The sequence below is a fragment of the Condylura cristata genome, unplaced genomic scaffold (assembly GCF_000260355.1).
Source record: "Condylura cristata isolate star-nosed mole 26May11 unplaced genomic scaffold, ConCri1.0 scaffold00006, whole genome shotgun sequence".
NCBI lineage: Eukaryota > Metazoa > Chordata > Mammalia > Eulipotyphla > Talpidae > Condylura > Condylura cristata.
The window spans coordinates 26502009-26528852 of NW_004567107.1; the positions used below are offsets into that span (position 1 = coordinate 26502009).

A 26844-nucleotide genomic window follows, 5' to 3' on the forward strand; every position below is an offset into this window, starting at 1 on the left:
CAGAAGATGGACTAGAGTTAAGATTAATTTTTAAAAACTGTCTGAGGTGCTCGGTAGTCTGCTCCTTTAGGCTTCAGGCTCAAGACATCCAAACTACAGCCATTTCTGATCCAAGGGGCTCTGGGTGTTACTTCTAGTCTGTGACTGGTTCTAACCACCCTTTTCCCTTGCCTTTGTTTCTGATCTGTTTCAGGACATGGAGGAGTGAATCAGCTTGGGGGGGTTTTTGTGAATGGACGGCCACTCCCGGATGTAGTTCGCCAAAGGATAGTGGAACTTGCTCATCAAGGTGTCAGGCCCTGCGACATCTCCAGGCAGCTTCGGGTCAGCCATGGTTGTGTCAGCAAAATTCTTGGCAGGTAAAGGCAGGAGCTACAATACAGGCTTCCCTTGATTTTTCAAACAACCACCTAAGATGGAACCTAGTGGCTACCCAATGTATAGGTCAGAGTGAGCATCACGGTATCACTTTGCTCCATTGCACAGCACTTTAGAGTTTACAAAGCCCCTTGGAGGTCATTCAGTACCAGGTAGCCATGGGAAACCTCTGTTAAAGTGACCCATGGAATGGGGAGACCAGTCCAGATGGATATGCCTTCTAAAAGCCTGAATGATTCCAAAGTACCCAAGAGTAAAATGTTCTTAAGTATTTCCCATTGCACACCTGGGGTGAGCCCAGGGCCTGAGCAGGGCTGTGTGGAAAACCCACAAGTTGTATATCACTAACCAGAGTTCAATATTCTACTTGAATGTTTCAAAAGCACATTCCATTTTTAAAAGTCAAGTCTCATTTTTCTGTTCTGGGTTATCATCAACCCTGTTATGTTGGGCTGCAATATTTTTCTTCTATCGGCATTGTTTCCTTTGTAGTGACAGGCATCCTAGGTATATATTAAATTAAAGAAGAGAAAAAATCAAACCAAACACAAACTCTCAAATCTGACACTTGAAACTTGCCACTTGACCCAGTGATTTGCTGCAAGCAAAATACTAACAATGCCGAGTCTCCCAGAGGGCCGTTCAGCCTTTTAGTGCTGCCCTCGTTTTATTTCCTCGCCTGAGCCTCAGCACAATGCAGGGATGCTTGTTTTGAGACGAGGAAACAAACCTAAGAGAGACGAAGTGAGTGACCTGTGTCCATAGGGCTGGCCAGTACTTGAACTGTGAAGAAAGGATTCCTTGATCATCCCCATCACACTATACCCCCAAATCAAAGCCACCGTTTTGTTTTCAGGCATTGAGAAGTTGTGCTGGCAGCCAGGAACCTTCTCGGCTATTGCTGTTCTTTACCCTGAGTTAGAAAACAGCCTTTGTCCTGTTGCATTTTGGCTTGAGAACAGATGCCTGAATGGCAGAGAAATATTTCTGAAGTATGTGCCTTTGTGACTTGCTGCTTGCTCTTGCCCTCCCATCTGCCGCGGTTTAAGACATTCTCTCAGGTGAAGGAAGCAACAACTTCTAACCTTGGAAGCGTTGCTGGGGCCAAGGAAAGAAGTTCCAGAGCCAGGGGTCTGGCAACCCTTTGAGGGACCTTGATCCCTATGTTTCTCCCTCTTCTGCCTGCTCTTCACAGGTGACCTCAATAGTGCAAGTTGGGGGTGCCACTCCGGGTTAGTACTCAGCAAGCAAACGGCCCCCAGCCACAGTTCAGGAAGAAGGCAGAGTTCTGAATCAGTAGTGTGTTTTTGGTAGATGGCAAAGCTGAGAGTAAGAAAGAGGAAAAGTAGAGGAGAGGTAGGTAGAGGTAGAGAAAAAAGGAAACAAAGAGAAAAGAGAATGATTAGAGAGAGAGAGAAAGGAAGACAAGAATAAAGGAGAGAGAAAAGAGAAATATTTCCGATTCCCAGCATTAGACTTGTACAGCCGAGTGGATCTCAGCTCCTCGTTGGGAAGCCACTCCACTAGACTGAAGGAGAGAGAGAAAAAAGAAGGCTCTTCCTTTGTTTTTGCTGAGACATCTTTACTGAGCCGACATTTTGCTTGATGTTTGAAATCTTCTCAGGGCAAGAGCTGAGCCCTTCTCAGAGGGAATGTCCAAACGCCAGGTCCTCATGCCCTGGTGCCAGAAGCCCTCCATTTCTCTCCTGGAGATTGAAAGGGACAGGGACCCTTGGCAGACCCGGCCGGCAGCCTCCCGAGGCCGGAATAGATTTGTCACTAGGTACAGTGGCACTCGGAAGTTACGCGCCGCTCCGGTGCCTGGCCGTTTAAGTTGTCAACAATAAATTGGAATTTCATAGCTCATTATTTTCATAACTAAGAACCACAGTGGACAAAATGTCACTCTAATTAGAACTGCCTTTTAAGAAACAAGTTCAGCCCTAAAACAGTGTGACTGGAAATTTCTGAACTGGGGCTGTTCCATCCACTGAGTTTTTTTTTTTTTTTTTTTGGTCACCTAAGAATTTGATGGGCACACATGGGTGACAGATCGTGGAAAGTGTGCGGTGGCTGTGTTTTCAGAAACTGCAGGGCCAGGCAGGCAGAGACCCTGCAGGCACGCAGGGACCCCCATCATCTCGGAAGTTGGGCAGTCTGCCAGTAGCGTGGGTATTCAGTCCACGGAGCTCAAGACTCCAGAGGGGCATGACAGGCACAGCCTGGTGGCTGGAGGCCCATTTAAATCCACCCAGAAGACCGGGATGTTGTCTTCTTTCACTGGAGACTGAGTGGAAGGCTCAGACAATTTGGAACTAGGTGAAGGTTTAAATCCACAACATGTGGTCTTTGTTTTGCTAGGCTTTTTCTTAACCATTCTGTATTTCTGTCTTCAAAACAGCCCTGCATGCAGGGCAGGCATCACCTTCTTATATAAATGTGATGTCTGAGACCCATTTAGGGCAGTTAAGCAAGTTGGCCTAAGCCATACAGTGTGTTGGTTTCAGAACCACTGACTAGTAACTACCTTCTTGACTCCCAAACAAATGGTCTTTGCTCAGAACTGCAGCGTGTGTTTGTGGCTGCTGTTTGTCTGCTGAGTGGAAACTAAAGGGCTAAGTGACTGTTGTGTGAGATAAAAGAACTGTTATTTAGTCTGAATCCTCACTTAATACAGTTGCAGGAGAGGTTTTCTGAGTGCAGGGTTGTTTTCTTGGTGCTTGACCTGTGTGTCAGCTAAAAGGGAGACAGAGATCTCTCAGGTCACACCATGACTTGCCAAGGTTGGCATTGCTCAGATGAGATGGGTAGAGAGGGGCTTGTATGCAGGGCAAGTGGTGGGGGAGAGGAGGCTTCATCCTACCATCCTCTCAGAGTGACTGTGTGAATATTGCCGTACCATTCAGCATGTTTCCAGCATGCAGCATAGGGCTGTCTGTGTGTCTGTAACTCTTGCCTCAAGGCACTCAGGGCCTATTTATTGATCGAGTGGGAATGAATGAAAAGATGCACATGAAAATGCTTGATAAACAGTAAAGCTCTATACTACTCTAAGGGATCATTATTACATCATTTTAATTTTATAGCCAAAGTAGCAGTTGACTTAAGTGGGAGGCTTGCTGGATACAGCCAGTTTGAAAACTGGGTCTGCCTCTAACTTCCAGAAGGAAGTCGGGCAAGCCACTTAGTCTTCTGATCATAGGATTTTCTTTTTATTAAACCCAACTGGCCTCTCAGGATTGACGTGAGAGCTAAGATAACTCAAGGGAGAGCTCTGTAAACTTTAAAGCTGATGTCTAAGTGAGTTGTTGTGTTGATAGCAAAAAGTGACTTTCTATTGCAAAATTGAAATGATAATTGGAGGCAGCAGACCTGGCTGTGTGCCTTGATTTATGGATTTTTCTAGACTATGGGAAAAAAGTATTTTCTTGGATATTTCTAAAAATCTGTTTGCAACTAATGATTTTTCAGCAATTATAGAAAGAGGGAGGGATAAGTCGGGCTTTCCCTTATGGTTGAAATTTATACATGACTCAGTCTTTTCAATGAAAGATGTAATTTCCACTTCTACACCACTGCCCCCAAATTATTTCTACTGTTTCTGGAATATCACTAAATTGATCTTAATCAGATTTAACCCAGAATGAGAATTTCAGTATCTCTTTATATGTAAACCAGTCTTGTTTTTAGGTAGCCTTTCCCGGCAGGTCAGTGGGAGAATTCCCTCTTTCCCTTTGTTATAAGCTCTAGTTAGGTTTAAAAATTACCAATCATTTTGAGAATGTCTTTTTGGTTAAAAATTTTTTTCTCAACTGCCACATAATCTCTATCCCAAAAGAAAGTCAAGAATTCCTCTGTAAATGTTGAGATATCTCAGTGGAGGCTCAGATTCAGAAAAGGAATCAGACCATTTTTTTTTTACCCTAAAATGATCTTTTATGGCACTCTTCTCTCTGGTTTGGTTTTATTGTTAAACCCTGACATCCTATTTACACTAATGGGGAAGAGCTGATAGCATGGAAATGTCCTTAGAAACAGCGGTTTACCTCAGGGGAGGTCCCCGAAAGAGCTGGTTTGACTTGTGGTTGTTTGGTGGTTTTTTTTTTTTTTAATTTGGATTTGGACTTATATAGAACATGTATTCATCCAGTTCCTTCTGGAATCCAACACTCCTTTTAATTATGTAACAGGGTTATTGTTTTACTCTTATGAAAAACTAAGTTGCATTTTAGGGGACAGTTTCACAGAATACAGAAAAGTTTGCCAAGGGATAGGAGAGCTGACCAAATTAAAGTCAGCTCAGGAGGCTGGGCCACTATCCTGGCTTGATCAGCTGGACTTGTGTGAACCTGGGCAAACTGTTTAACTTCTATGGCTCTCTGGTTTATGCCTATGGATGGGAACCTATTCATTCATCAATTCAATCATTTAGTCATTCAAAGCAATATATGGTTTGGAAGTAATAAGGGGTTAAAGGGGAAAGCTGACTTGTAAGTTTCTGTGACCTATGAATGGTGACAAATGTGAAGGAAAGAAGGAATGAATGAATGCCTAGCATCCTGACCAGAGCTGTCCAGTACAAATATAATGGGACTCATATATGAAATTCACAAATTTATAGTAGCATATTAAAGACAGGAGAAAGAAGCAGGCACAAGGAATTTTAATGATATACTTGACTTAACCCAAATATAGACAATATAATTTCAACATATAATTAATATAAAGTTTATGAATGAGCTACTGTACCTCCTTTAAAAGGTTAAAAATCTGATATGTATCTTACACTTACACCACCGCTCACTTCCAACTATCTACTTTCCACATGCTGAAAAGCCCAGCTGGCCAGGGCTGCTGTATCAGACGGTGTAGGTCTGGATGTTTCCTGCTCAGAGACCCTGTTATCTTACTGCCAGCCTCCATTTTTCTGTTTCTCATTACTAATCTCCTTTCTTCTTGGGTCCTAGGTATTATGAGACGGGGAGCATCAAGCCTGGTGTAATTGGAGGATCCAAACCAAAGGTCGCCACACCCAAAGTGGTGGAAAAAATCGCTGAGTATAAACGCCAAAATCCTACCATGTTTGCCTGGGAGATCAGGGACCGGCTGCTGGCAGAACGAGTGTGTGACAATGACACGGTGCCCAGTGTCAGTTCCATCAACAGGTGAGGGGCTGGGGCTGGTGGGGACTAGAGTTCTGGGTGGGAGGATGGTTCTTGCAGGCTCTGAGTGTGCAATCCCTGAAGATTGTTCTCTTGGTACCAGACAGGAGGGAAGCTAATGGAATATGACGTCTCTCTATTGGCCCTTCTCTTCTCTCTTAAGTGGGTAGGAACCCTAGGCCCAGGGACAGGAGGTCATGCCAACATTGTGCCTACTTGAATTTCTTCTGATCCCAGAGTAATTTCCATCTCTCCCTTACCAAATGTCACTGTGTGTCTACAACTTAGTGACAAGCTGTCCTTGGTACATTTTTACAGATGTCACTTCTTTGAAAGCCCAGGCTCAAAGAGTTAGCATGGGTTTATCTTATTAATTCCCAGGATCTTTGTGGCCTCTCTTTTGGGCAGAGGTTGGATCACTGAGTTTGGGAAATAAACCCCTAACCTGAAGTTGGGAGATTGAGCTCCTATCCCAGCTCTACTCAGAATGCGACCTTGACAAAGCTCTTCTTTCTGTGACAGCCCAGGGCCCTGGTGGTTCTAATGTGGGTCTAGGGTCTCTAAGAGTGATACTCAGCCTCCAAGATGCTGTGGAGTTAGAGGATTGCCCTCTTCCAGTTGCCCTGACTCTCAACCCCTGGAGAGAATGAACTAGAACAAAACCATGAGTGTCAGGCTTGACTGTTTCTGAGAGTCACAGCAGCCCCTTTTCCTCTCTGATCTAACCCAGAATACATGGATCTCAGAGCTTTAAAAACCAATTCCTGAAAGAAAGTTTTCTACTGTGGATGGTAATTTGCCAGGTTTTTTTCTTTTCTTAGAGAGAGGCCAGGACTTGTGTATGCACAAATGTGTGTGTGTCTGTGTCTATAGAATGACGGTGGGGTTAGGAGCTTGTGGAGTTAAACACTGCCAACTAATTCCAGTGAAAAAACGCCTTGCTGGATGAACACAGGAGTCTCGTTTACATTCTCTGTAAAACACAGATGCAAATTATTTTGTGTTAAATTTTTATTTGAATATATTTTAGAAGAATATAAGTAGCACACCAAGCCAGTGAGTGTGAATTTTATGATGCCCTTATTTTATAGAAAAGAACTAATCGTGCCTTACAAAAATTCATCTCTTTAAGTCAAAAAATTAGTTATTTGAGGGCTGTCCTGGTGGCACAAGGGGTTAAAGCACATCACTACGAAGCTGTCTGCAGCCATTGCAGCACAAATTTGATCCCCAGCCAGGGAGGTGACCCACATAGTGCAGCAGACCTTTCCGGTCTTGCCCACTGCTCCCCTAAGCAGTGTATTTCAGTCAATCCACTTGTTCTGTTCCCTACTCTATCTCTGGTGAGTTCTCTCACTTTCCGCACCTCTGGCCTGTACCCCAGCTCATGTATGCATAAGTAAATAACTCTTAAAAAAATAAGTTATTTGAAAGAAATATGCAGCAGATGGAGCACAGTGTTTACAGAGGTGGTGAGGGCTATGAGGGGGTCAATGGAAAGAGTATCTAGGGAAACAGTGGATCTGTGCTGGGGTGGGGGGCGGTGCTGACTGCTGTTTGCTGGGCCTGGCCAAGTCAGGGGTCACTTAGGGATTCTAGTCCATAATGGTGGCCCACTGACTGTGCTTTTAGGCGCTTTCACATCTGTGGTCTCCTACAGCCCTCAGGCCTAATTCTGCCCTGTGACAGGCACAGAAACTGAGACCCAAGAGGAAAGTGCAAAGGGATTTTGAGGTAGAGATGGGAGTAAATCCTGGACTCTGCCCCTGACAGAATTTAAGATCTGTGAGAAGAGAGGCTAGGAGGACCAAACCATTCTACCCTGGTTCGGAGCCTCACACCTGGCATGTTTTGCTGCCTGTCTGCCAGCTCCCCATGAGACCTTGCTCTTTCCTGTGCCCTGGGGACTCTTCCTGGGAGCACTCTCTGGCTCATCACTCCATTCTTCACTGAGAGTGGGTTGGTGTCTTTTGCAACAATCCCTGTCATGCAAATAAATAAGTGTGGTGGGACAATCTGAGCTTGCTTGCTGCTGCCTTCTGCACCTCCAGCCACCACAAAGATGGAGCTGTCCCAGCTTCCAGTTTTATTTTTCATATGAAGGCAAAGCTCCCATTGCTTTCAAGCAGATACAGCTTCCAAATAACCATCTTGCAAATGTCATTGTGTATGAGGGTCCATAGCTCCTTCTCCCAGCCCCTGTCTCCCTTGAAGGCAACTTCTCACTATTTCAAATTGCTAGCGAGGGCAACACTGGATTTGCTGCTATTCTAGTGACATCTTCACTGTCCGGACGTAGAAGTGTGTGCCTCTCTGCTGCCTTCCAAGAGACAATCTGGGAGACCATGACTGACATGGGGTTTAGAAACACTGAACATACTAAGCTTGTGGGAGATTTCCTGGGACACAAGTCACTGTGGTGATACCGGCTGGGATGCTGTGCAATCTGCATGAGTGAATCTTAGAACAGCCTGAGTGTCAGTTGGAGGTGGCTGCCCTAGGGTTGACCCAAGTGGTGGGTGGGATGGAATCTCCCTTCTGTGGTTTCAGTCTTGTAACTCTAAGTTAGGGGCCACATGGGAGAACTGAGAGAGGCGTTTCTACTTAGAGAACAGTTCTACTAGCAACTGGTGATTGTCATGTGAAAATGTGGGACGAGAGTTGCTTCAGCAGAAGCTGGAAATCCATGTATTTATGCAAAAGCTGCCAAGTTATCAACACCAATGACTAATAAAGATAAAAATAATGCTGTGTAGGTAAAATAAAATTTGTATGACCTGGGAATGATAGTTTGCAAACTTGATTCTTAATCCTAACTTGGGCAACAGCTTTCTGAGTGATGTACCCATTCTTTCTCTCTTGTACATATCAGTTGCAGGTCTGCGTGTCACCTGCAAACCCTCTCCCAGCCTGGCTCAACAGGACCCTTGGCTTTGACCTTCAGCTGAGGGCCCAAGAGTCTTACTGCACCAATGGCAGTATGAGTAGTGCAGTAGTTGTAGGTATTTCTACAGTCCTATCTGGGCTGTGAGAAAATCTCCTCTTCCAAAGCAGTGGGGATGATGTTGAAATTGGATCCTAGCAAATAGCAAATGCCTGTAATACTTGAGTGCTCTTAGAGTTTTAATTCTCAGACTCTACATGGAATTTGAATCCAAATTGGCTTTAAACTTCATAAAGGAAATATTTTGACTGGAGTCACTTCCTACGAAAGTGGTTCAAAGAACAAAGCTCAGGCCTGGGAGCTGGGCTTTCGGCTGACTTACTGTGTGATCCTGGGCAAGTCATTTGAATGCGCTGGCTTCAGTTTCCTCATTCATAGAAATCGTTTCATTGCTGAGGTCCCTTTTAGGTTGGATCATCTAGGATGTTCATATGGCATCCAAGATCATGTTCACACTCAGCAAAATAAAGGCTGTACCTTTCAGTGTTGACTGCTAATTAGCCCAACTGTCAGGTTTCCTATGTATAACTCCTGTTGTAATGAGTCTTGAAGACACCAGGTTTGTTTGTTTGTTTTCCATTTCTTTTTTTAAGAATTGCTATGATTCAACTAGTCTTATTCTTTCCATTCTAATTTCTTCTCAATGGAATAGGATGCTCTTTGTTCTTATCTTGGCAGCTGCTGCAAGCATATGGATAAAATCGCTATCCCTGGGGGAAGTTTTAGAAGGTTCCCTGCAATGCTATCCCCCAAAATGCCAGCCACACTGCAACCTTAAAATGGAGTGTTGGAGTGGCTATCTTTCCCTCCCCAGCTCCCAAGGCGATTCTGTGTGTTTTAAGTCATTTGAGAAAAATATAAACCGTTCTTTCAAAGATTTTATTTTTATTTATTTCTGCATACAAAGACTGGGTTGTAGACTAGAGGGAATGAGAGGATTCACCAGACAGAGTAGGGAGCAGTAGCGGCAGGTTTACTGAAATACACTGTTGAGGGGAGTAGTGGGAGAGACAAGAAAGGTCTACTACCCCATGTGGGTCACCTCCCTGGCCAGGGATCAAACTCATGCTGCAGTGACAGCTGATAGCTTGATAGGGTTGAGACTTTCACCCTTGCACCACCAGGAAGGCCTGAAAATATGAACCCTTTAAGATTGAAGCTGAGTATTAATCTTTATGAAGGTAACATTGAAAATAGCAACAACTAATATTTATTGAACATTTATTATACAACTTCCACTATTCTCAGTGTTTGATTTAATCCTCATAGTAACTTTATGAAGTAGGAATGACTTATAAAAATATTTATTTATTTATTCATCAGAACTAGGGGACAAGCCAGAGGTGCAGGGGGCAGTGAGAGTCTTCACCAGAGACAGAAGAGTGGAGAGCAGAACAGGCAGATCAATGAAGTACACCGCTGAGGGGAGCAGTGGGTGAGACAGGAGAGGTCTGCCACGCCATGTGGGTCACCTCTGGGACCAGGGATCGAACTCACACTGAAGTGGCTGCATCCTAACCCATTGTGCCACCAGGGAGGGCCCAGGAATAATTTTTTATCCCACTTTGCAGATAAAGAAACAGAGGCATCAAGAGATTAAGTAATTTACCCAAAGGCATGTGACTGAAAAATGCAAGACTGGGATTCAAATTCTAGTATTCTAGTCTTTTTTGTTTTGTTTAGACATGCATTTAGTGACTAAACAATGCTTTGAAAATTGACAACTTTATGTTGAAATCCTATGGGAAACAGTCATAATATATACTACCATATAGTTGTATAAATTATATTTATATTATATTATATTATAAATTATATTTATATCTTATATAGCCATATGTTTACATATCTAGGTATATATGCTTGTAGACTGACAAATACACACATTTATATACATATATGCATGCACATCCATACATGTGTGCTTATATGTGTATATATGTATATGTCCACACACAAACACATGTACAGAGATGGTAACATACATAAAAATAATAAAATTAGATCAGATGTTATCTTCATTCTGTGTGATCAAAAAGATTACATCACTGCTAGATTTTTGTCAATATTCTCCACATTTGCTTAGTTAACATGAGTGGTGTAAATATTAGAGAAGATAGATAAAGAAACACTCTGAATGTAGTTGAGGCACTATATATATTGACTCATTAAAAAAGGGAAAGGACCTTTGCTGAGCTCATGCAGCCTGGATTCCAGAGGGCCTGTGGTTGGGATGTGATGTGGACAGAAACGTCTATTCCAAGTCACGAGCTGAGTGTGCTGCATGGCCCGGGCGCTGGGTGATGAGCCAGAATGGAAGACAGAGGCCACAGCAAAAGAGGTTAAGGGAAGGCACCTGTCACTTCTGTCCTGTGCACTTGCAAAAGCTGGAGACCCAAAGCATCTTGAAATGAACCTCTAGAAACAATGGTCTAGAATGTGAAAACCCTTCTCTTATAATGTTGACCAAAAAAATACATTTTATTAAGAGAAAATTATGTTTCCAAATATGCTTAGTAATGTTAGCTAAAGGAAATATACTGAAATGTGATTTTTAGATGTCTTCTTTATACTTATCCAAATAGTCCACAATGGGTAGAAACTACTCTAGTAATTAAAGTGTTGCTTTAAAAGGTAATAATTGGAGATTGAACTAGAACATTTTCAAAGAAACTGAACATTTTATTACCGCCCAAAGTTCAGGAAAGAAACTTTCTTGCGGACATCTGGCTGAAGCCCTGGTGGGCTGCTCTATCATATGCCAAGCTCGGGGTCATGGTTAAACCCCTTATGTTGTTCCAGGAGGAGATTTAGTAACTAAGCTTCCCAGAGCCCAAGATTCTGCAGAAGGCCTTCAGAGCTGCCAGGTGATAAAGGAGAGTCAGGGCTGCTTTTATCCCTTTATGCCCTGGGCTTTTCCATAGGTCATTTTTCCCCCAAAGGGATTTAATTACTTAAGTAAGCCAAGAATGGACTGTTGCAAATCCCTTACTGTGTTGAGGCCCACACATAGCAGAGCAGACTTACTCCAGGTCACGATCAAGTTCATATTAGAACTGGAGCAAAGTCTCTGTAAAGACAGGCAGGGTGGCCCCTAGTTCCCAGGACTATGGAGTCTGTTCATGAGGTTTTATATGAGGTGAACAAGTTTCCTTTTAGAAAAACCCAGCCAGCCCTCCCCTGGTAGCACTTCAACAATTTAGTTTCAGAGCTACATATTCATCCCCTTCATGGTTATTGCTTTTTTTTTTTTTTTAAAGATTTGTTTATTTATGCATACAGAACTGGGGTACAAGCCAGCGGTGCAGGGGCAGTGAGAGGGTTCATCAGAGACAGAGCAGGGAGCCGAACAGGCAGATCGATGAAGTACACTGCTGAGAGGAGCAGCAGGCAGGTCAGGAGAGATCTGCCACGCCATGTGGGTCAGCTCCCAGGCCCGGGATCGAATTCCCACTGAAGTGGTTGTGGCTCACTTGCAGTGCTGCGTCCTAACCCCCTGTGCCACCAGGGAGGGCCCTCTGGTTGTTTTTGATGTGTGGGGATCTTAGTCCTCTTGTGGCTCTCTAAGAAGAGAAACAGAGCATGAGAGCTCCCAGGGACAGAGACATTACCTGGTTTAGTCCCTTCATTCCCTGAGGGAGGAACAGAGCTATCTAACATCACTCAGTGAATTCTTTATGGAGCTGAAGCTGTCATTGAGAAGGGGATACCTACTGGTAATATGAACATATCCACCTCTTTCTACAGAAGCACCTGAGGTCCAGAGAGGGTACAAGGTACCCAGAATCTTCGGAGGTAGGGGATGAGTTGGGTTAATTCAAAATTCTTCCAGCCCCGTAAATCCCAACCCGGACAAATAATCTCTCCTCATGTCTGCCCCAGCTTGATCCATGTCCCAGCTTGATGTGGGTTTTCTGCGCATAGCTAGTTGAGATCACTTCTTCTCATGATGGTAAATAGCCAATTATTTTTTCCCCAATGTCCACAGGATCATCCGGACAAAAGTTCAGCAGCCACCCAATCAGCCGGTCCCAGCTTCCAGTCACAGTATAGGTAAGAAGAACTTCAAAAAAAATTTAAAAATCTAATGGGTTCCAAATATTCTAAAGAACTTTTAATCATTCTTATGGACAGATAATTCTGCATAAAACACTTCGGCACACGTACTAATGCGCCTTCTTTGTCATTCTCCAAGGGCTGAACCTGGTAAATGAATTTTATAAATACTGCTAAAAGGTTTTGAATTTTACTGATTATTATGATAAATAGCTTTCACCATGAGACAGAAAATTGAAATCTAAGCCAAAAAAAAAAAAATCCACTAATGGGGGTCTATAGAATGTCAGATAATTAAAGTAATAAATCAAGAAAGGGATACTTATTCATAACATTTTCTGCATCATTAGTCAGTAAGTAGTTTTGAATGTGTTTTTTTCTTCTATCAACCAGCCCTTCTACAATTCTTTGTGCACTTGCAGTCTTGAGTGAAGATGTGGCAAAACTTCCCAAACTTTCTTTTTCTCTCTCTCTTGCTTTAATCTCATGTACTTCATGAACTGGTGGAGGTTCCAGTGGGGTTTCTGACACTCACAGTGAAGTCTGAGAGTGACTCTGACTCTAAGGATGGGGGTTATATTCCCTACTATTCAAGAGTTCCACCTTTCCCTTGCATTCCCTTCCCAGCAAAAATCATGAGATGAAAATGACCATATGTATTTAAGACCTATAGTTTCTCCACTTGGGAAAAAGGAAACACTTTTGGTGAACTGGGGGAAAAGTTATTCTACTATAAAAAAGGAAGCAGCATTCAGCAAGTCTCTGAAGTTGTCAGCCACAGTCCCTGTCAGTTTTGCTAAACCACGCCTCAGACATTGTAATGTTCCCATACCTTAGTCACTCCTGTAACTGAAAACTTCAGCTTTCCCTGTGGTCATGGAGGACAGGCAGAGACCTGGTGGATAGTTCCAGCCTGGCCATTAACACACCCAGTGAGTGTGTGAAAGTTTCTTCATCTCTCTGTGCCTCAGTTTCCCCATCTGTGGGCTGAGAGGTACACACCTGGTGCTCTGAGGTCTCTGAGTCTCCTGAGTAGTTTCTTCGAGTAAAGATAAGACAGAATTTCTCCCTGCCATAAAACAATTTTTCCTTTAACAATTTGTTCAAGAAACATTTGCTACACTCCTGCTGTGTAGACTGTGGCATTGGAGACTAATGTTATAAAGAAGGCAGGACAAAATCCCCATTCTCAAGGGCTTCTCAGTTTAATGGGGGAATGTGACAGAAAAGTTTGCAAAATGCTGAGTGAAATCTAACCCGGTGTGGTAGAAGTCAAAGGGAGGAACTACCATTTTTGTTGAACTGGGCTGAAAAGAGGGGTAAAGGAAGACCTGGCGAAATGTTTGTGGCTGAGATTTCACTTGTGGCTTTAACTGTTTCAGGTCAACTAATAGTGACTGAGAATTTTCTTTCAAGTGGGGAGAGGAATAATTCGTCTTGTGGGTCAGCAGGATGCTTGGTTTTGTCTCAGAAATCTCTGTAAAAATTGTGTATGTGTGTGTAGCCCCTTATATTTCACAAACTTATTGAGGAGTGAGAATATGGAACTTTAGAGAGGTTAAATAAATAACTAGCCCAACGTCACATTGCCAGTAAGTGTTGGAGCCAGAATTGGAACCTGGGTCTTTGAGTCTCGTGCAAAAATTTGCACACCTATCGTGGGCTCTGGCCAACAACAGGGTGGTTGTTTTGCTTAAAGCACTAAACGACTTTTGGGCCTCTTTCCGCTGTTGTTTGGACCTCGATATAGAAAAGGTGAGATTTGCATAAATCTGTTTTGAGTAGCTTCTGCTGAAAGAAAAGAGAAGTTAACGATTTCCACTTCTGTGTCTCCTAAGGAAGATCAAAAATCAAACTCAAATATGAGAAGAAAGGCATTGCTCCCCCTGGGTCTATAGGAGCAAGAGCTGGATGTGCGCCAGGGACAGCAACAACGGCTTCTTAATGCAATCACCATTTCTAGTAATTTCCTACACTTCGAAGTCAAAGGCAGCCCCCACCTGCCTCTCGCTAGTTATAGCCCAAGGAAATATGTCTGAGATTGGCTTGCAGGTTTTAATGAACCAAGAAAGAATTCCCATAGCCCTCGATGGAGATTCAGCTGTACGGCTTGTGTCCAACCTGATGACTCACTGGTCTTTTCCTGGACTCTGTGGCCAGGGGTTAATGGGAAACTGGCATAAAGCCTCCCCTCCCCCACTCTTATCCTTAGGATCTCTGAGAACTGACCTCAGTCATAATAAGTCACCGACCCTTGTCCACATTTCCAGCCAGGGGCACTCTAGATTTTGTTTTGTTTTGTTTTTTGCTTTTTTTTAGGGGCACTCTGGATTTTAAGTCAATAGGCTAAAGGCTGCCTTGGTGTGACTGATCGTTGGCTGGAGGACTGAAAAAAATCATTAGCTTTATGGAGTTTCAGTTCTCCCATTTGATAAATGGGGGTAAATAATACCAGGTTAAATACTACTAGGTTGTTGGAAGCATCAAGTGAAACATTATTAATTATGTTTAGATATTATTTAATGAGGAGCCGATCATTCTAGGAGTTAAGACTTTTGTTTTTGGGTTCTAGTCACTACTCTATCTCTTATAAGCTGCGTGACTTTGGGCAAGTCACTTTTCTCTGAACCTTGTCTTTCCAAAGGGTTTACCCCATTCAAAACAGAGCTCTCCTCGGAAAGCTTTCATAAGCTTGAATGGCATGACATGAAGAAGCAATGGTCATTAACTTACACGGAAAAAAATTTTTTGTGTTCCCAGAGTCAATAAAATAACCTATCAAATTATCCCAAGTAATACATAGGACCTAAATGACACTAACATGTAGCAAAAGCAAGACAGATATGAGGCACGCTTTAAGGTTGCGTGTATCATGCGTTTAAAGGGACGGAGCATCACCTGGCTGTTTTCCCTGTGGCTGGGGTTAGGCTGCCTCATAGAACTGGTGGCAAAACAAACTCAATTTCCCTTTGCGACTTGTGTCGTAAAAGTAGAACTCCTTTGGCTTTCTTTCAGTGCATGAAAACTGCTACTCACATAGGTCTTTCCTAAAGGCAAAGTGGCAGTAACTCCAGCTTTCAAAACTTTCAGAGTTAAATGAGATGCTTCAACCTGGCAAGGAGTAGCCCTCAGAAAGCATTAGTTGTCACAATATTACATATATATTATACTACACATAATTATATATTGCACAGTATACAGTAATATCAGTGTTATATAATACATCGCACAATATGCAGTAATATATCAGTGTTAAAAGTTTAAATCCAGGTAAACTGGAAGGGAAAAAGACAACACAGAACTGTAAAACTGCTGGAGCTTTATTAGCTGTGTGTATGACTGTGCAAATATTTATGTCTGTGTGGATGGCTGGGTATGTCAGCAGGATTGAAGCACTAATGAATAAATATAGGTCTTTTTTATTTTTTTAAGCCCTGGCCGGTGCTGGGTCCCAGTTCCCCACTTTCAGCATCCCTGGACAGGCTAGGATTTGAGTCAGTTGTCCCTGTGTTCCTTTTTGCACTGTCAGGTCTCCCTGCTCATCGTCCTGCAGCAGAGGCCCTGGGCTGAGCCTGGGCAAACCCAAGGTAGAGCCAAAAACCCAGGGTAGGGCCGGTCTCACCGCGCCCAGGTGTGGCTGCAGCCATCGGGCTAGTGTCTTCCCGGTGCACACGCCGCCGCCTTCACCGGCTCCTGGTCGGGTCGGTGCCCTGCAGCCCGGTGGAGGGTGAGTGCTTTTGTCTGGCGGATTTGCCCTCGGCACCCGCCCCGCCAGCCCCGCAGCCCTCCTGCTGGGCCCTGACCGCCCTCTCCCTCTGCGCAGTGTCCACGGGCTCCGTGACGCAGGTGTCGTCGGTGAGCACGGACTCGGCAGGCTCCTCGTACTCCATCAGTGGCATCCTGGGCATCACGTCCCCCAGCGCGGACACCAACAAGCGCAAAAGAGATGAAGGTAAGAGAAGCCTGCGCAGCCCTGTCTGTGGGGAGGGAACCAACGGCTGTTTGCGGCCAGGCCAGTCGCTGAAGGATGGAAGCACAGTTGCCAGTGGAGCGTCCTCTTACCAGCAGAGCCCCCAGGCCTGGATCTCTTTGGTGGGCTGAGCCCACCTCGCTCCAGCCCTTCTTCCAGCGGGGCAGCAGAGCTGTTTTCCCAGCTCCCTAAGCTTCACCCCTTGGGTGGAATAAGGCAGGCCTGGCAGGTCCCTTGTAGTTTCTAAGAGCTTTGGGCCTCTAAGACCTTCAAGTGCAGATGGCTGCCTGAGGGCAGTGTGTGAGCAAGAAACCTGTGTCCCCTTTGTCAGCAGCCTGGAGGTAGGGTGGAGTCTGCACCCTGCTGCCAGAGAGGCACACTTGTCTTGGGGTGGGGGCCAAGGGTGTCTTTTCTGAGGGGCTGTGTATGCCTGTCTCTCCCAGAATACCTCCAAGTCGTGGTGGAGACTGTTGGGGGCTGAGGAAGTGAATAATCTTTTCATCTCTGCTCTTGGACCTGGAAGGAAGGAGTCCAGGGGTTTCACAGGGATTATAAAAATGACAGTCTTCCCTTTTTTTTTTTTTTTTTTTTTTCTTTTTCTCAACCTCTGGGTCTACCACCCGGGCCTCTGGAGCTGGTCTCCTTGTCCCGGATAACAGCCACCTTACCCCCATGCCTTTCCCTGAATGGACTGCCAGCTTGGCTGATGTTAATGGGTTTGAGAGGAGAAAAAGCCCTCTGGGAGTCTCTAAAACCTTCATCAGGAAAGGAAGGGGAAAAAAAAAAAAATTGGCCGGCAGTGGTCTAGGGCTTGAGAGCAGCGTGACAGAAATCTTGATTCAATTATTCTGTTCCTCTGCACAATTCCCTTTCTCGGCTCCCTGTAAGGGATGTATGTTCTCGTGAGCACATGCCTAAGTACTTAAGATCTGTAACTAGAAAATTGAGTTGGCCCAGCAGTGGACTGGCCTGTGGTCTGTGTGTTCCAGGCAGTGCAGTGCAGAAGCTGGGCCTGCCGCCTCTGGCTGGGGCTGTGGGTACGTTTGGGGATGAGTCCCGGCTCCTAGAACCTGCTCAGCTCTCTCCCCTGCCCCTGACACTCAGAGCAGATGCCAGAAGTCTTTAACTCAGTGGGTTGCTGTGCTGTTACTGCAGGAGGCAGTGGGCCTGCCATGTCTGTTGGTTTATGGGGATGGTGGTGTCATCCTTTCTGCCTCTGTCACCTGGACTCGCAGAGATCCAAGCTGGGGCCTGGCTGTGTTTGCTCAAGGTGGAGGGCTAGGTGGTGTGGGATGCCCGCAGCGGCGGAGGGATCTGGATGGAGATTTTTGGAGAACGAAAAAAAAAAAAAATGAGTTTGGTGTTTATCACCAGATGGGTTCTAAGTTAGGGGAGTGTTTGAGTGTGCAGTATGCTATCTTAGCCTTTAGCCTCTGGTTATTGGTTATTGTTTAGCTTCTCAAGCTGCTTTGAAAAGTATAGAGTGGTCAGAATGTGAGTTAATCAAGACGGCTCTGTGCTGCTGGTCAGATCATTCCTTGTGGACTGTGGTCCATTTGGGCTATTGACCTTTCAGAGAGACAACGACAAATTGGAATGTCCAGCTGGACTGCACAGGGGTCTGGGTACCGCAGCGTCTAGAGAATACTGCTTGGCTCTAGGGATGCTTTGGCTCAAAGTTTGAGCAGGACTGAGTTGTTGCTTTCAAACTGTGGAGTGTTGGCATGGAAGGCAGGAGGAACGAGAACGTGCCATGTGCGTTAACTCCCAGCATGTAGCACATGCAGAGCAAAGGAACTCATAAATAAGATTGTGAGCCAGGGTTGCCTCTGGAGGAAGTGAGCATCCCGTCGCGAGAGGTATGTAAGTATAGCCTAGGGGTTACTTGCTAACTTGCTGCATAAGAGTCTCAAGAATCAGATGTCAGCTTGCATCTTTCCAGTTTTGAAATTTATGACCAAGTCTTGATGCCCAGGAAGATGGGGATGGTGATCCAATCTGTGATCTGGGGGCTAAGGAAAAATGATGTGATGGTCCTGAAGGCCTTTAAGAGTAGATGAATAAGAAACCCAGGCACCAGAGTCTTTCGCCCGCCTGCTGCCCTGCACCACTGACAGGTATAAAGTTGAGCAGAGGGGTGGGCGACCGGCCTTGCTTTACCCCAGCAAACTGCGTGTGAGGAGCATTGCGTACTGCTCCTCATTGTCCCTTCCAGCCTCCCTGTGTCCCTCCCTGGATCCTTGCATTTGCTCCAGGGGGAGTTGAAGAGTCATACATCACCACCCCACTTTTGTAAGGGAGGAAACTCATTTTCTAGGCAGTTTCGTGATGGTGGCAAAGCCACACTGCTGATAGAGTTGGGAGGAGCTGGAGCACCGAAAGCCTCAGTTCCCTGTTCCTGTCTGTCTGCCTGCTGCTCTTCCACAGAAAGGTTTTGGGGGTGAAGCAGCCTGGGGCTAGGCAGAACCTGGGGGCAGGGTAAGGAAGAATTTCATGCTGCTGACAGTGCTGTGGGAAAGTAAAGAACCAGTCGCCGGGGGAAGCACTGGGGAATTGCCAGAGGCACCAGGGGGCTGCCTGTGAGGTTGCAGGTCACTTTAGCATTTTTCTCAGAAGCCCTCAGATGCCCTGGGGCAAGGCCATAGCACAAGAGAGGCCTCAAGGTCCCACGAGGAGGGCAGACCACCCTCAGATGCAGTGGCTGAAGCTCTGAAGGGTGGAGCCCCTTGCTGAGCTCTGGTGCTTGGTCATGTCCTTCTGGGACTTGAGTTTTGCACCTTGGATGTTTCCTCAAAGTGAGGTGATGGTCCTAGATTCCACCACAGAGGTCCTGTCCCTTAGAACTTGCAGACTGTTGGGCAAGTCCAAAGTCACTCTGATGTGCAGTGTTGAGTTGGGGGTGGCACTAAACGGGAGAGAAAGGTTGCTGATGTAGACCATAAGGCTCAGAGAGGGCTCCTCTTTGGAAGTGGCACTTAATTGAGGGAAGCATACTTTATAGATGTGAATTAATTAAAATCTTATAAAATGAACCATTTAGATTTAAATTAATTAAAATCCCAAATAATGAACATTCCATGTGGCTGGTGACTATGGGATCGATAACCTGGTTTGGATACAAATCCTTGGTACAAAGTAGGTGCTCAATAAATGCTCCTTGGTGGAATAGACTGGCCATATGCCTATAAAGCTTATTCATGATTAGTGAGGAGGGTGTGGGGGGGTGTCTCTAGTCTCAGTGGGTTTCTATCTAATATTTTGGGCTTCCTATAAAGCTTATTCATGATTAGTGAGGAGGGTGTGGGGGGGTGTCTCTAGTCTCAGTGGGTTTCTATCTAATATTTTGGGCTTCCTATAAAGCTTATTCATGATTAGTGAGGAGGGTGTGGGGGGGTGTCTCTAGTCTCAGTGGGTTTCTATCTAATATTTTGGGCTTCCGTGGAAAGCTCTATTTGAGTAAAGAACTTCTTGAGCAAAAGCAAAGAAGTCAGATTACTGTCAGTGGCTGCCAGGGGCCTACTCAGCCTGGAAATTCTAGGATTCCCTCAGGGTGTTTGTTTGCCTCCTAGGCCAAGTGTGGCGAGGCTGCTGCATCCAAATCTCAGATGGACTGTCCTGTGGGTGTGGTAGTAGGTAACAACATTCCTGGGGCCAGAGCTGGGCTGGTCAAAGGAAATTAGAGGCAGGCAATCTCACTCACTGTGAGGATCCGCTTCCAGATAAGAGCCAGGCTGGGCTAAGGATGACAGTTTATCCTAGGAAGGCCACGTGAGCTGGGCAGGGAAAAGCAGGAGCAGACCCACACAGAAAGCATTTGGTTTGGGCTCCGTGGCTTTTGAGGCCTCACACAATCGGGGTACAGGAGCATCGGCGGCTGCCCTCTATCTGGCAGTGGGCCTGCCTCCTGTTGCCTGACGCTGCTGCGCATGTGGTCTTGACCAGGCAGGACCATGTTGTACGCTGGGACCCTGCTATGGTGCCGCCGGGTGCAGAGATGCTCAGGAGGTTTCTGGATGCTCTGAGACTCGGCTGGGACGCTGCTTCATCTCTTGGTTGGGTCTGCCTGAGACCTTTCATGGCATCAGCCTTAGAAATCCTGCTGGGCTGGAGGGAAAAGCCTGAGGTGGTGCCTCCCGCCCCTGGAAGGCTGGAGGAGGAGGTGGTGGTGGCCAACTGGACTGGGCAGAGCAGACAGGGTGGTGAATAGCAGCTGTGGGGGAAAGGGCAGCCCCAGACCCTCTGTTCCCTTCTGAGCCTTTGATCTGTTGTGGGGCCTCCTTCCGCTGTCTCCAGGGCCCCATTCAGGGCCCATCGACCTCCCCTCCTCTTATCCCCCCAGACTTTGAAAGGCCCTGAACATACCAAGGTCACCCGAGTGCGAATCCCTTTCACGAGTGCGAATCCCTTTCTCTAGCTCAGAAAGTCAAAAACCGCCTAATCCAGCGCCAGAGTGACGGTGGGGGCCAGAACCTCTTTTTGGGCAATAGAAGGTATATTGCAGATACAATTCCCTGCCTTCAGGTTCCTTCCTTCTACCTGACATGCAAAGGTCATTGAACACAGCAGAAGCCTCGCCTTTTCCCAAGAGTTGCCAAGTCTAGCAAGATTCTCATGGGGGAGGCTTGGGAACATTTAGTGGGGGGTTCTTTGTCAGGCTACTCTCTGGGGGTGCCTGTCTCTTCTCTGTCTTTGTGTGTGTCCCCATGTCTTTCGTTTGGGATGCATCTCTTTCAGTGTTCTATGCCTGTTTCTGTTCTGTTTATTGAGACTTCTGTGTCTGCTTTTGTCTTCTGGTTTAGCTCTCGCTTTGATTTTTCCTCACTCACCCACTCCCCCTTCTCCTTCTCTCTCTCTCTCTCTTCTTCTCTTTCTGTTCAATCATGGGCAGTCTTGGCCTTCCTCCCTTAGGACTCTAGAGAGGACTAGGACTCACTCAGACCCACCCTATATTTTGCTCCTGGGCTTGTGGCAGAATGCAAAAGACTGGTAAGAATCCTCACAGATTTCCCAGAAGGGAATGGGACAGTGGAAGAGCTCAGGATTCCTGAGTCAGGAGTCACTGGCAGGCCTTCTGGTCCCAAGACCTAAATCTCTGATCTCTGGTGAGCCCCAAATAAGGGGGTGAGCTGTTGGGACAAAGGCACAGTTCACAGGCTAGGCATGAATGGGTTTGGCTTCCTGTGTGACATCTTTGGCAAATGACTTAATCAGTCTGAACCTCCATTTTGTTATCTGGAACACAGAGGTGACACAAACCTTGTGGTTACTGGGAGAATAAAATGAAGTCACACCAAACCAGGGCATAGCCCCAGGGTTTGTAGTAAGTGCTCAATGAATAGCTACAGGGGGAGTCTGGGATTTGAGGGTATGAGAAGTTCTGAAGAGGCTGAGGGGGAGCTGTCCCCAGCTGTCCCCAGCTGTCTGGGAGCTGAAACTAGCTCATCAGACCACCCCTCTACTTCCTGTTTGTCAGTCTGCTGGGTGGGCATCAAGACTGAATAACCACAATGCCCCATGAGTCAACTGCAAAAGGAAGCCCACTCACTTTCTTTTGCTTCCTGTCCCTGAGGATGCTGGTTTCCCAGCCCCCTGGATGGAAGAATAAAAAGGTCAAACCTCAGTTTTCCAAGAGAGGCCCAGGGCACGCATATGGCATAGGCTCAAGATGGAGGGCAGGAGGCCAGTCTCCTGGGTCTGGGGATCCCAGGCAGCTGGGGCTTGAGTCACCAGCTTGGGCCTGAAGACCTACCCCTGACAGAGCATCCCAAAATAGGTCCTCACTGCTATGGGATGTGGCACATCTCAATTTCTTCTTTCCCTCCCCTTTCTCCATTCTCCTGCTCCCTTTCTTGAAAGTGACCAGCAACCTGACCCAATCCCATCAACCTGTCACCCCTGGAGTGTGGTAGTGGACTGACCCACTACTACCTCAGGATTCTTAACCATGAGCCCTGACTTGCCCACCTTGGCTGGCCTCTCTGTTTCCTCACCATTGCTTCTGAGCTTCCAGCCCCCATGTATCCTGTCTGTGGGTCATTAGCCATACACGGCCCCCCACTTGGGACATAGTCCTTTAGGGTGGCTTGTAGCCTTGGCTGGTGTCTAGTCAGTTCACTGCTGGGGGCTTTTCAGTGAGGACCATCAGCCTCCAGCCAGTTGAGGCCCTCAGGTGTATCAGGGCAGGCAGATGAGTCAACAGGCAGGCTCTGCAGGTGGGCAGGAAGTCTTTCCTGTGGCTTCACCAGGACTTCCCTATCCCTGACCTCCCATGAGATATGCCCTGGACTCAATTTCAGACTGGCCACGTGGGAGTTTGGGGAGGGCCTTCTCCGAGTTGTCTTTTGGTTGGGGGACGGGGACCAGGACCAAGTTTCTTGCATAGAACTATGGTGCTGTGTTAGCTTGGCCTAAATTTCAGACAACTTTAAATCAGTTACCAAAGTGTAAAAATCACAAGACTTCACATATAGATGTCTGACTCTTCTTGGGAAAAAAGAGTATCCAGTCTGGCAGTGTTGGGTGGGCTTTTCCACAGGATAGGTCATCTGGGGCTGCTGGATCTGAATCCAAAACTGCTCCTTACTCAACTTGCCCACAGAGCCCCTCCCCCCAAAATGGGATTTGTGGAGTCCTAGTGTGGACTCTGTGCAACAAGTGTGGCTGAGTATAGTCTGTGGCTATAGGAGTCTGTGGGAGGCATTTTGTGTGTGTGTGTGTGTTCAGGGAAGTGAGTGAGCAGTAAGACTTGTAAGCTGAATGTGGATAGGTTAGGGGAGGCAGCAGGCTGGTACCAAGGAGCCACATACACTTTGGCACCCAGAAGAACAGTGAGATTGAGGTCATTCTTCCTCACTCGCCAGATAAGGTAGTGCAGGCATAAAGGGTGCAGGGTGTGCAGAGGAAGGTTAGTGACAGAGAAGACCAGGCTTCCACCCCCCAGCCCTGCCTGGCTATTCACTCTCCCCTGTCCTGGCTTTGCAGTCACTGAGTACCAGGGAAGCAATCGCCAGCAGCTTCCTTGGTAAAGCAGGGGACCTGAGGTCAGGTGGTCAATTGGAGGGGCTCTGTGGGCCTTTCCCTAGTGCCTAGGCCTGTCCCTTGGGTGGGGGGGTCAGGTTTCAGTTCCTCCCAGCCCCCGAGTTTCACTTTGATTCTCTGAGAGCCTTCGTGAGAGCCAAGAACTCTGAACACCCCACCCCCACCCCCACCTGTTTGCACACCTGCTTTGCGCTCCCCCCTTTTTCCCATGGGACTGTGTACTGGGGTTCCGGGAGGCCCTGGGGATTGTGAAGGGCAGGGTGGCGTAATCTTAGGGTCACAGTCAGGGAGTTGGTTCTAGAGTCAACCAGAACAAGAGATTTGGGGTGAACCGAGGAGATAGAAGAGGGGTGTAGAGTCTCGTTCCTGGTGGGCAGGCCCCTGATAGGCCTGTCTAGAACTTAAGGTGGAATGGACTTGGCTTTCTTCCCCAACCCACATGCCCTGATGCCCACACTCCTTTCTGTCTGGTTTTGCATGTGGCTTTATCCCTGGCTGCGTCGTTTGCAGTCAGAAGTTATGCAGGCTCCAAATTATTAGAGGATTATGAGGCAAGGGAAGGAGCCCTGGGAGGAGGGAATAGGAGCTCAGCCTTCTAGTCCTGATCCTGACTGACTTGCTGGTGACGGTAATGAAAGACATTCCTGTCTGAGCCTCAGTTTTCTCATCTGTAATATGGCATCAGGTGATTTCTAAGATTCCAAGATTCTGATCTCCTGGGCCCATCTCTAATTTCCTGCTCTTATTTTAGCTCAGTGGTCCTCAAACTTTTGGTCTTGGCAACCCTTTCATAAATAAAAGCTCTTAAGGACTCTAAGGAACCTTTTAGCTTATGAAGGTTAAAGAAAATGCATACAATTTAAAACTATTAATTCATTCAAAATAACAGTAATACTTTGAGGAGCAACAGTAATAAATAACATAAACAATCTTTTTAAAATGAGAAAGAACCTTATTTCCTAGACCAAAAGGTTTCTTGGTAGTTGCACAGCTTCATGATTTTGCAAATCTCTTTAGTATTTCTTTGAATAGAAGCTGGATTCTCATATCTATTTCTGTGTCCAATCAGTTGTGAGAGCATACAACCTACAGCCACTGGAAAACTCCATTGCGTGCTGGTGACAGTGAAGAAGTCCAGTAAGATCTTGGTATTAGTATGAAAACACTCACAGAACTCACAGATGCCCTAAAAGGTTTTTGGGGATGCCTCAAGGGGCACCTGGATTAGACCTCAAGAGTCTTTGCTTCAGGTTGCTGCAACCTCTGGGCTTATTTATCATTCCTACAGACAGGGAGAACAGGTAGGTGATTTCAGCTCAAAGAGAAGTGTCATCACTTCCTCCAGAAGTCACGGCAGATCTTTGAGCTGGGGAGGGAGTACCCCAAGATGCTGGGCTCTGGAAATCCTCTCTAGTGGGTGGCGGTTTGCAGTGCTTCTTGCTTGTTTCCCAAGCTTGTGCTTCCACTGAAGGCTGCAGCTAGAGGCTTCTGTCATTTCCAGCAGAATTTCTGCAGGATTTGAGCTCTGATTTTCCCCCAGAAAGCTTCCTCAGGACCAATGGCAGCTTCCTATTACTCCCTGGAGGCTTGGGGAGGGGGGTGTTATAGGACCCCACATCTTCCTACCCCAGCTCAAACCTCTGACTAGCCTGCACACCTCTGACACCCAATTCTGGGCATAGTTTTGGTAAGAAAAAAAAAACTCAGTAAAAGAGATTGTTTAGGAATGAAACAAAAGAAATGAAGTAGATTTGCTATTTATTTCAACTACTGGTATTTGAGGGGAAAAAAAGCAGGTCTGGAAGGTAATTGAAAGAAGGGAGATTTTTGTTTTGATCCCTTGGGGGCTTCTGGGGTGTAAGTGGTTGGTCACTCGTATGTATGTGCGTATGTGATTTCCAGTTTTCATTTTCATTGATTGACGTTTATCATTTGCCTTTGTCCTTCCTGAACTAATGGACTAAAATGGAGCAGAGGGAGAAAGGGACTATCCTGAGGTAATTTGAGAGTGGTGAGAGGGAGGATAAAATGTGCTAGAGTATATACGTGTGAGAAAGAGAAAGAGAAAGAGATTGCTTATAGTGCAGAAATGAGCTGAGCTTTGAGAGGAGCCCAGCACTGCCTCTTGAGAGACCCAGGAGGATGGAAGGAGACAAGGGAGAGGTGGTGGTTCAGACACTTGCCAGCACCTGCCACCAGGTGGCACCATTGACCCAAGACAGCTTAGTTGCTGTCCAGGCTTAGGGACAAGAGGGGTAACAGGGCATTGTGCACTCTGTGAGCTTGATACTTGTCACTTGGGGGGGGGGTAGGGGTGGGGGTGGGTGGCAGTGTGCAGGTAGGCTGACCATTTTCCTGGATCTCACTTCTCTGCCGGCATTTAGTCAGGGTAGGGGGAGGCTGGACCATCACTATTGGGGATCAGGCACCCCCATGGTGAAGATATCTTAATATCACCCCCATGGTGAAGATATCTTAATATAAACCTTTCTCCAAGTTGAATTCATGGTTCATTCCAAGCCTTTACTTGCTGTGTGACCTTGGGCAAGTCACTCTATTTGCCAATTTTTCCCCCTGTTTATATGTGGAGAGTGTGGGGGGGGAGGGGCATAGAACTGGCATTCTTTGGTGTGCTGGAGAGACCCCTAGAATTGGACTTCAATTCAGGATCTTCCTCTGTCAGCTGTGTGACCTTGGTTTGGTCACTTCCTGACTGTGGGGATTATGGTAGTAACTCTATCATAGACTTTTCTATAAAATGGCAGTTTGGGAAATGTTCTGAGATCTTTTCTGGCATTGTAGGAGAGGAAGAAGTTGCTATTTCTTATTTTTCCTGAAATTTAAGTTAGCCAGTGGTCCTAGCATGCCTCTCCTGTGGGTAGCTTCCTAGCAGACCCCCACATCCAATGTCTCTGACTTCTCCAAACAGCCTGTCTTCCACATTACAGTCCGAGGGACAGTTCCGAAATATGGTTCTCATAGGTGACTCTCCTGAAGGCTTCTCACCCTTTGTTCTCAGAAGCCATCCAGAATTTTGAGGGGGTTGCATGTGAGCCTCGATACTCCACCCTCTTCTTTTCAAGCTCACTCCAGCAAGACCAGATCTCCCTTCATCCTGAACACCACTTGCAGCCTAAGGGTTACATGGGCAGGTGATAGTGTCAGGTAACAGGAGTTCCTATGCTGACTCAACCAGTGCTTGGTGTGACTTTGGGCAAGTTATTTGACTTTTTCTAAATGTAAAATGACCCGTGACTGAGTTACCGTGTGAGCTAGAGGAGGCAATGCCCAGAAAG

The 26844-nt window shown here is 46.2% G+C and overlaps 1 protein-coding gene across 9 annotated transcripts in view; it reads left to right on the top strand.

Moving 5' to 3' along the window:
- The window catches only part of PAX5 (paired box 5), a 147941-nt gene that overhangs the window by 12832 nt on the left and 108265 nt on the right, over positions 1 to 26844 (top strand). For 6 of the 9 annotated variants that reach the window (XM_004677506.2, XM_004677507.2, XM_004677508.2 and 3 more), the window contains exons 2-5: positions 194 to 359; positions 5346 to 5543; positions 12473 to 12537; positions 16364 to 16492. In XM_004677506.2, the coding sequence (XP_004677563.1) occupies positions 194 to 359; positions 5346 to 5543; positions 12473 to 12537; positions 16364 to 16492 (558 nt within the window). The remainder of the gene's footprint in view (positions 1 to 193; positions 360 to 5345; positions 5544 to 12472; positions 12538 to 16363; positions 16493 to 26844) is intronic. The other 3 variants (XM_004677509.2, XM_004677512.2, XM_012721271.1) reach the window with 2 other exon arrangements.